Source organism: Triticum dicoccoides, chromosome 4B, assembly GCF_002162155.2.
Source record: "Triticum dicoccoides isolate Atlit2015 ecotype Zavitan chromosome 4B, WEW_v2.0, whole genome shotgun sequence".
In the NCBI taxonomy this organism is placed as follows: domain Eukaryota; kingdom Viridiplantae; phylum Streptophyta; class Magnoliopsida; order Poales; family Poaceae; genus Triticum; species Triticum dicoccoides.
This window is the reverse complement of record NC_041387.1, coordinates 562,165,424-562,175,823: the sequence shown is the minus strand read 5'-3', so window position 1 is coordinate 562,175,823 and position 10,400 is coordinate 562,165,424. Positions and strand designations below refer to the sequence as shown.

The 10,400-nt window shown below is 45.8% G+C and overlaps 1 protein-coding gene and 1 long non-coding RNA gene across 2 annotated transcripts; one reads left to right on the top strand and one right to left on the bottom strand.

The window, feature by feature from the left end:
• The first annotated feature begins 4,198 nt into the window (after nucleotides 1-4,198).
• On the top strand, nucleotides 4,199-4,587 carry LOC119294414. Its single transcript, XR_005143419.1, has 3 exons — nucleotides 4,199-4,281; nucleotides 4,378-4,419; nucleotides 4,505-4,587. It is a non-coding gene; the product is annotated as an uncharacterized LOC119294414 (long non-coding RNA).
• Nucleotides 4,588-6,874: 2,287 nt separating this feature from the next.
• Nucleotides 6,875-8,731, bottom strand: LOC119291461 (phosphoserine aminotransferase 1, chloroplastic-like). Its single transcript, XM_037570216.1, has one exon. The coding sequence runs from the start codon at nucleotides 8,714-8,716 to the stop codon at nucleotides 7,457-7,459; it is 1,260 nt and encodes a 419-aa protein (XP_037426113.1). The 5' UTR covers nucleotides 8,717-8,731; the 3' UTR covers nucleotides 6,875-7,456.
• Between the last annotated feature and the right edge of the window lie 1,669 nt (nucleotides 8,732-10,400).

The window sequence follows — 10,400 nt, the reverse complement described above, 5'->3', positions numbered from 1 at the left end:
CAAATTTCTTCCCAATGATCAAAGTTACCATAATGCTTTCACCAAAGTTATCACGCCTTCAGTGCTTATGACCATGCTGCTTACACATAATGTACCGCGTGATATACAAAAGTTATCATGTTGGTGCTGTGTCATTTGTCCTGGTGGTGATGGAGAATTTACCACGGGAAAAGTTTATGTGCCAGGTTTGATAGGTGAAACAAAAAGTTTTTCAGTGCTAACATATTAAAGGCAAAGCATGTCAAAAACAGTATTTTCCTTATCTTGTTCAACAATGAGTATCATAGGTGAGGTGGTTAGCTCCCTTCGTTGATTACCTGCAGACCAGAGACCAAATCCCAATCCAAGCATTATTTTTGCCTGAAAATCAGGAAGGAAATCAGGAGGGCGGTCGGATCTGACGACGGTTGATGCGTGTGGCAGTTTTGCAATCTGCCACACGGTTGCCAAATACATATTTCATTGAATAAAATATTTTGTTTAAAGTGATGTCTTTTGGATAAACTTTGCATGTTTAAATTTGAAAAACGCGAAGTTTATGTTATGACGATTATTGCTATCCATGCTTTAATTTGAATGATTTTAAGATATGTATTGTATGGAGATTGTGTTTGTGCGGCTAGTATACAAAACAGTCACAAATTTGACTCCAATAAAATCGGAATCTAACTTCATCAAAAACTCACTAGTTCTCATAGCACAACCATGGAAAATAGCAGAGCCATACAGGGGCAACCCCCCATCGCACGATGTTGCAATTACCTGTGTAGTCAGATTGTAATATGATGGAACATCTGTTGAGCTAAGAATAGAGCATAAACTTCTTTTTATTTATTGGTTTAGAAAAAATATATACTCAAACATTTGAATTTTTCTGGAACATTCACATGTGTCTACGTGAGCATTTTTTTTATTTTCTGTAGTTTTATTTTCGTTCTTTTTACAACACATTTTTTATATACTTTCTCCGTCCCAAAATAAATGACTCAAGTTTTTTTTTACCTCAAATAGACTTTATTTCTTAAATAATAGACATGTCATTTACAAGCAGATGAGAAATAAAATCAGGGATCTCATCATCCCAAGAACTAGAGAATCTAGTAGTAAAAGAGTTCTTTGCTAATTCATCTGTCACTTGATTGGACCCTCTATAGCAATGTTTGAAGGATATGGACGCAAAATCCATCATAAGCTCTTTACACTCTGTGATGGTAGCTATCTCTGGGCCTAAATAATCATCAACTTGGTTCACCGAGTCCACCGCGAAAGAACAATCTGATTCAATTTCTATGTTGTTGCATCCAATGTGAGTTGCCAAGTACATTCCGTTTCTGATGGCAGTTAGCTCGGCTGAGTCAACTTCACTGATGTTTGGAACAAACCAACTTGCTGCGGCAATAAAATCACCCCGGTCGTCCCGAGCCACAACACCACAAGCACATGAAAGTGTTTCATACTGAAAGGAAGCATCAGCATTTATCTTCACGATCCCATGTCCTGGTTTCCTCCACATGTGGTCATTCTTCCTTATTGATCCTTTGGGTATAGTTGACCTGGGGTAATTTGTCGCCAAAACCTTGATGGCTACTGCAGTTTTTTCTGGCGTTTGGACTTTGACTCCCTTCACTATATGCCGACGCTGCCACCATATATACCATGCTGCTACAACTGCAAGCTCCGCCGTTGGTACCTCCACATCATTGCTCTGAAGCTTTGATAAAATTTCCATCGTAATAGATCCTGATCTATCCTCGGTGACAGCTCGACTTGTAGCAAGCCCAGCCGCTCCCAAATATATGTCGCTCGTCGACACTTAAATAAGCAGTGTTGAATGTCTTCTGCTCCGACTAAACAAACTGGACATTGAGCTGAGCATGGGATGTGTCGGTTTGCTAATACACCAAAGCATGGGAGGGCGCCATGCAAAACTTTCATGCAAAATGTTTTATCTTCCCTGGTATTTTCAGCTTCCACATATCTTTTCAAACTGAGTTTATATTTTCTGTACAAGGGAGTATGTTTTTCAGCGAACACACACTTTTTAACATGACAAAAAAAAATCGAAACGGAAAAAACGGGGACGTGAGTGGGCCGCTTGGGCCGGGCCATGCTGTGTGCGTTTGCCCGACGCAGCGAGACTGCGAGAGTCCTGCGGTAAAGGGGTGACCGGTGGGTACCGGCTCGGGCTGCGGGGTCCTGCAGAAGAAGGTTGTCGCGGCCTCGGGCGGAGGGGTGCCGGCCGACGGTGCATCCCGGAGAGGGGGCGGCGGCCTCGAGCGAGGAGAAGTTGCTGTGGCCTCGAGTGGAGAGATGCCGCAGACGAAGGCTACGGTCTCGACGGGAGGATCTGCCGCCCTGGCTGCCCTTCACGGGAACACAACCGCCCAGAATCCGCCGCCAAGCGCCGTACAAAGAAGGCACGCACGGTCTCGAGCGCGGAGACCCCAATGGTGGATGCCGATGCCATCTCGAGTGGACACACGGCGCACGGCCACCCTGCAAAGGAGCCTGATACTGCCAAGGACCTTCAGAGATCCGATTCAGACGAGACTGTACTACATGCCGAGGAAGAAAACGAAGAGGTGAAAGAGGCGGAGCTTCTGATCCAAAGGCTGAATGATCTGGGCATAGGAGAGCATGTCAGCGACGACGAGTTCAACGCTTACTTTGATCAGCTACCTTCCATGCCTCGGATCTATCCCGATGCTGTCAAACTGACCGGCGAGGAGCTCGACAAGCAAGCCGTTCGCCTTGCGCTGTACCGCTTCAGATCTTACAAACACAAGGTTCAGTCCACAGTTCCATCTATATATAGAACCATCTATCATCACACATCATGCATTTACTTGTTCTATGCTACGCGTGCTGGGTTATTTAACCTCCTGTATTCATTTAGTTCGATCTTAATTATGTGCCGTGCCGTGCCGTCTCATCGTCTGCAGGTGAAAGAGGAGGGGAAGGACGATACGTTGGGCCTTAAGGACGTTTCTGAGGACGAGTGTGATCGACAGTTTCTTAAGAAGTGGGGATACTTCAAGAGAATCGAGGAAAATTGGACACTTGATTGGTATTTCCACCCTGATTACTGCAAAGATCCTTCTCTTAGTGACTACCAACGCCTAGTCCTCCGAAATTATGTGAGTTATCTTCTGATGCATGACTAGTCCTTCTATTTGTATTTGTAGCTGATTGTATTAGAACAGCTGTCTGGCTGTTATAATCACACTAAATTCTCCAAAATTATCATAGGAGAGTATCATGCAGCAGTGCCAAGTAGGCATTTAGCTGATGTGACACATCATTGAATGGAGAAAGAGTTAGATTGATCCCATGCGTTCATCTCCCATGGATCCTAATAAATAACAAAAGATGTGTATAAAATATGACGCCTATGATACTATGCATTGGGGAGGTAGTATTGTACTCCCTCCGTCCGTGAATAAATGTACATCTAGCTTTTGTCTTAAGTCAAAGTTTTAAAACTTTGACCAATTTTATAGGAAAACGTAGCAGCATTTATGGCACTAAATTAGTACCGCTGGATTCGTTTTGGAATGTACTTTCATAATATATCAATTTGATATCATATATGCTACTACTTTTTTCTATAAAGTTGGTCAAAATTCTAAATCTTTGACTTAGAACAAAAGATAGATGTACACTTATTCACGGACGGAGGGAGTAGATTGGTATCATGTTTGATACTACCCACTGTGAGAGGTGCAATCTCTAGGCGATCTTGCTTACAATAATGGAAAGAGTATATCAGGGTTCAGATTATAGGCCAATTACATGTAATGTAGGTGCAAGTTCATGCTACATCTAGTGAGCTTTAGTAATATTTGCCTGAGACGAGCAATATTATATTCTGAAATGTTTAACTTGTCAATTTATCAACTTATAAACTGGTCAGACTGACTAACTCAAATATACTACTCCCTCCGTTCCTAAATATTTATCTTTTTAGAGATTTCAAATGGACTATCACATACGGATGTATGTAGACATATTTTAGAGTGTAGATTCACTCATTTTACTCCGTATGTAGTCACTTGTTGAAATCTCTAGAAAGACAAATATTTAGGAACGGAGGGAGTAGTAGCTATATTTAGGTTGTGTATCGTTCTAAAAATTTCTAAGCAATGTGTTCTCTCTCTATCCTTTTCAATGTAGGGTGGTACTGAGTACGGCAGGTGGAGTGACTACCACGAATTCCTTTGTAGCCATGTCATTGAAGAAGAGTATGCCAATTACTGCGAGGAACTATTCAAGCAACTACAGGTATGTATCACAGATCATGTTAAGGAGATGTCATTTCCTTTGTTCATTTCTTTGATATTCTTTTTGGACTAAGGACCTTTTTTACTCTGCCAACAGTGGATGGAAGGTTATCTAGATGCTCGCCGGCCATCTTATATGGTAAGTATGGCTATGCGAAAATCTTGGAATGTCACTGTTGCCTATATATGTCTTTTATCGCCCTCACAACATTTTTGTTGCCTAGTGGGACTGCATATCCTCCCGGGGAGCTTTCCAAGCAATGAAGATCGCTGCTACTACCTTCCCGAAGATCAGCGCGTCTTTAGCTTACTATGGCTACCATGTAGGTTCCCTCGCATGAATTATTTCTATGTAGCTTACAATGTAGTATATCTCACAGCACAGTTGCTATCTTTCGGTTCAGGAGTGTATAGCGAGCATGGGCTATGACAGTTTTTGGTTTAAGGAGTTGGATGGTGTCTATTTTGAGATTTGGGGGCGGGTCACGCAACGAATGGTTAGTACTGATCAGCAATGCGCACCAGTTTTCTCTCGTTTTTACAAGTACTGTGTATATCCTTAGCAGTGCATGACTTTTGCCTTGAATAATTGTTCAGATGAGCTTCAGAGAAGCTCTAGGGGACGTTTATAATTTGGGCAGGTTTCCGTTACGCCAACATAGGATGAAAGTTGCACTGGAGGATGACTACATCATGGGGAGAATGAAATCGGAGGTAGGCTCTTTAGGTTTATGGATAATCTGCACTTTGTTGACTTAATATTATTCCCTTTGTGTATGCATGTATGCTAATTTCTTATCATCTTCCTTCCTTCAGTACCGTGCCTGCACGGCAGCCATTACCCCGGAAGTAAGTACAATAGTGTCTTTTGTATGTGGCATGCAAGTGGAATATGTTCTTGTATGTGTGACGTAGTCTGCTTGCCTTCAGGTTAAAGAGGATGGAGCTAAGGCGTTGATTGCAGAGGGAATTAGAAAGCGGGTACTGTGATATAGTATGAAAGAAAACACATCTGCCTTAATTATGCATGTTTTAGAAAGATGATGATTTAGCCTGTGAAATTTTATTTTTCTTCTCTTTTCAGATTAACAAGCCGAAGTACTATGAGGAGTATATCAGAAAGAAGATTCACATCGCCCGCGTCATTGGAATCCTTCCTCCGCAGGAAGGATTGAAGCAACAGTGTAATCAAGATTCCGAAGAATGAGATGATCGTCAAACAAGCGTTGTTTATGAGACTATGAAATTGAACCATCCCTCGTCCTTTTGCACTGTGATGTGCTGCCCAGTGGCTGTGTGCGCAAAAATGCTAGTGATTATAAGATAATGTAATACTCCCTCTGTCCCAAACTAAGTGACTCAACTTTGTACTAGCTTTAGTATAAAGCTAGTACAAAGTTGAATCACTTATTTTGGGACGGATAGAGTAGATCATTTATGCAGCTTGGGGAGCAAATATAGTGGTTCATATATTATTATTATGCAGAGATTTTCTTTGCATTCCATGGTTTTCCAGTGATAGTTACCGTGATGAATCTCTTCTTTCCGAATTAGTAAAAAGAATGACTTATATTTCCCTAGACTCGAGTGAAAAGCAAACCCACATGGAGTGATCAAACGACCCACAGCAGGAACTCAAACCATAAGCCAACACCATTAAACAAAGAACTAACGCAAGAATTTTTGCCTACATAGAAACTGCAAAAAAAAAAAAGTCAGAACAAACAGGCCATATGTATATCAAAAGTATGAAATGAAACCCACAGCTTCACAAGGCAGCTTGCTGTTACGAACACACGGCGTCAGCCTATATATGGCATGTTTACCAACGTGCGGTTTGGAAGCTTCAGAGCTGCTGGTGATTTCGGTCCTTGGCCGGCACCAAACCGCCGTCACATCCCCGCATCTGTATTTTGGTGCCTCGTCGTATCGGCTCGGCGACTGAGCCAAGACAGACAGGGACACTGGAACCAGCAAATATAAGTACTAGTACACCACCAAACTCTCGGGAGCTTGCTGCTCACCAACCTCCAAATCCAAAAATATGTAAATGATGCAGTGTGGTCTGTGCTTGGTCCTCGACATAATAGACAAATCACATAAATGGATACATAAAGAGTGCACCAAATCTTCCACAGAATTCTGCACCACGGAAAATCTACCAAGATCCCAAGAACAACAAGAGCCTCTAGAAGATAATAATCGCCAAACTTGCTTGTTTAGAGATCAAAAAAGCAACCAAGCCTTGAGTTGGTCTCTGTAACATAAACTCTCAACCATACATAAGAATCAGGTAATCTGAAGACATCAATCAACCTTTATTCCCCAATACAACATGTTCCAATCTCAAAAGCGAGCAATGGAAAAGAGATCCTGTAAGCGTGGGAAAATGCGGTGGCATTGCAAAATACTTACCATACTAATACTACAGAATCCTGCACCGGAAAAATCTACGAAAATCCCGAGAACAAGAAATCTGCCTCTAGGGACAATGATCGCCAAACTTGCTTGTCTAGAGATCAAAAAAGCAACCAAACCTTGAGTGGGTCTATTTGTAACATAAACTCTCAACCATACATAAGAATCAGATAATCTGAAGACATCAATCAACCTTTATTTCCGAATACAACATGTTCCAATCTCAAAAGCGAGCAATGGGAAAGAGATCCCATAAACGCGGGAAAATGCCGTGGCATTGCAAAATGGTTACCATACTAATACAACAGAATCCTGCACCGGAAAAATCTACGAAAATGCCGAGAACAAGAATTCTGCCTCTAGGACAGAGTGATCGCCAAACTTGCTTGCTTAGACATCACAAAAGCAAACCAAACCTTGAGTGGGTGTATGTAACATAAACTCTCAACCGTACATAAGAATAAGGTAATATAAAGACAACTGACCATCTACCAACCTTTATTCCCCAATACAACATGTTCCAACCTCAAAAGTGAGCAATGGAAATGAGATCCCGTAAACACGGGAAAAATGCAGCGGCATTGCAAAATAGTAGTTACTCCCATACTATGATACTAATACTGCGGATGAATCGATCGGAAACCGCAAATGGGCGACGACGCAGCTCTTGCACAGAGCCTACTTATGTTACTGACCAACAACAAGCCATATCCTACTAGAGCGAGCAATACCAGAGGACCATGGCGAGGCCGGGCCAATCAAGGGTTCCTTGCTTGGAAATCCTTCATGAAGGCGACGAGCTTCTCCACGCCGGAGAGCGGCATGGCGTTGTAGATGGAGGCGCGCACGCCGCCGACCGACCTGTGCCCCTTGAGCTGCAGCATGCCCTCCTTGGCCGCCTCGGCGATGAACTGCTTCTCCAAGTCGGCCCCCTTGGCCAGCGTGAAGGGCACGTTCATGAGCGACCGCACCGGCTTGTCCACGGGGCAGATGAAGTAGCCGCCGCTGGCGTCGATGGTGTCGTACAGGATGCCGGCCTTGTGCTGGTTCTTCTTCTCCACCTCGGCGAGGCCGCCCTGCGCGAGCAGGTCCTCGAACACCAGCCCGCAGATGTAGATGGCGAAGCAGGGCGGGGTGTTGTAGAGCGAGGCGTTGTCGGCGTGCGTCTTGTAGTCGAGCATCACCGGCGTGATGGGCTGGGCGCTGCCGACGAGGTCCTTGCGCACGATGGCGATGGTGACGCCCGACGGGCCGACGTTCTTCTGCGCCCCCGCGTAGATGAGGCCGAACCGGGAGACGTCGACGGGCTTGGAGCAGAAGTTAGAGGACATGTCGGCGACGAGTACGCCGGACTTGTTCTTCGGCTCCGGGTAGTCCTTGAACTCGACGCCGTGGATGGTCTCGTTGGAGCAGATGTGGAGGAAGCGGGCATGGGGGTTCTGCGCGATGGCCCCGAAGTCCGCCGGGAGGGAGGTGTACTTGGCGGCCTTGCCGGACCAGGCGACGGAGGCCGCGGAGTACTTCTTGGCCTCCTTGAAGGCCTTGTCGCTCCAGGAGCCGGAGACGACGAAGTCGGCGGGGTCCGAGGAGGAGGCGCAGAGGTTGAGCGGCGCGGCGGCGAACTGGGTGGTGGCGCCGCCCTGCAGGAAGAGCACCTCGTGGGTGTCCGGCACGGCGAGGAGCGCGCGCAGGTCCGCCTCGGCCTTCTTGATGGCCGCGTCGAACTCCTTGCCCCGGTGGCTCATCTCCATGATGCTCATGCCGGAGCCGCGGTAGTCGACCAGCTCCGCCTGCGCCTTCTGGAGGACGGAGAGGGGGAGCGTGGCCGGGCCCGCCGCGAAGTTGTAGACGCCGCGCTCGCCCGCGGCGGCGAGGGGGGAGGGGGCGGAGGGCGCCGCGACGGCCTGGCAGTGGATCCTGGCGGCACGCGCCGGGACGCGGGCGGAGGGGGCCGCCTTGGGGCTGGGGCGGTGGAGGAGCATGGAGTTGGGGGTGGCGGCGGCGGCGGCGGCGGCCATCGTGGGGAGGAAGGGGGGAGAGGGTTTTGGGTGGGTTGGTGCCGAAAGGGGAGGAGAGATCTATAGAGAGGGGGGTTGGTGGCGGCGTTGAGTGTGGTGTGCCGTGCTGGTGGCTGCCCTTCCTTTTTATTTACTCGGATATTAGACGTTTTTTTTTAAAAACTTTCAATCTATTCATCTTCAATTATGGCAGTACAATGAATACCAGAAATAAAAATTACATCCAGATTCGTAGGCCACCTAGCGACGACTACAAGCTAAAGGTGCGCCGCCGTCATCGCCCCTCCATCGCCGGAGCCGGGCACAACTTATTGTAGTAGACAGTCGGGAAGTCGTCGTGCTAAGGCCTCATAGGACCAGCACCCCAGAACAGCAACCGCCGCTGATGAAAAATAACGTAGATCGGAAAGATCCAAACCGAAGACACACGAACGTAGACGAACAACGACGAGATCCAAGCAAATCCATCAAAGATAGATCTACCGGAGACACACCTCCACACGCCCACCAACGATGCTAGACGCACCGCCGGAACGGGGGCTATGTGGGGAGACCTTTATTCCATCTTTAGGGAGCCGCCGCCGCCTCGCCTTCCTGAGTAGGACACAAACCCTAACAAGATTGAAAAAAAGACTAAAAACGGAGCCCTCCCGCCGGCCCTTGCCAGGATCCACCGCGCCTCCATGGCCCTAGGGCCACCGGAGACGAGGCGGACCTGCGCCGGCGCCGGCGAGAGGCACAAACCCTAACTTTCTTTCTTGGAGGAGGAGGAGGAGGTGTGACTAAGTTTACATAAAACAATATAGACATTTATCATAATAAATCATATGAATGATGACAAAAAAGTATGTCTATAATGGGTTATATCTTAATCTTATCTTCAATAACTAGTCATTCCTTAAAACATGATGAGACAAATTGTGCTAAGAGATCATCTTTTGTCTTATCTTAAATAAAAGAAGACAAGTCTTTCCTTATGAGTTCTCTCTCCTCCACCTCGTCATTTATCCTACGTGGCACTCCTAAGATAGCACCATTGTACATGCCCTAATATTACTGATGTGTTATAATATATCTTAATATTTTTTTATAAACTTGATTAAAGTTTGTAAAGCTTGACTTTAACCAAAACTAATATATGAATTAAATAAAAACGGAGGGAGTATATACTGCAGCGAAAGTGAAATGTAAATTGCAGGCAGCCGAGGCCAAATTGACACTTGACAGCGGTGAGGACGAGGCGTATGTGTGTGGCGAATCTGGAGAAGCTCTCTGCTTCGTTCGTGCCAGGATTGTTTATGTTGCGAATCTAGGGTTGGTGAATTGTCTGCCCGTGCTCCGGCTCATGGTGCTTTTTTGCCTTAATAGATTTTTAAAAAAACTATTGTGAACTAAAATCACGACAAGAATTATAAAACGGAGAAAGTATGACAGAAATGTGACGAATCAAAGGAGATGGCGAGGAAGTTGATCGCCACGGCAGTTCGACATGTGTGCACGACAGGCTGCGGAAAAGTGGTAGTCTCAAAAAAAATGGTACGCGGCTGCCACAAAGCTTTTTTTTTTTGTTTGTGGAAAACATCTGACCCATTCGTCTTCAATCATGACAGTACAATGAACACCAGAAATATTAAAAACTACACCCAGATACATAGATGAACTAGCGACGACTACAATCACTGAA

Excerpts from the sequence above, each read along its gene's own strand:
- LOC119291461 (XM_037570216.1), bottom strand. The coding sequence starts at position 8,716 with ATGGCCGCCGCCGCCGCCGCCGCCACCCCCAACTCCATGCTCCTCCAC.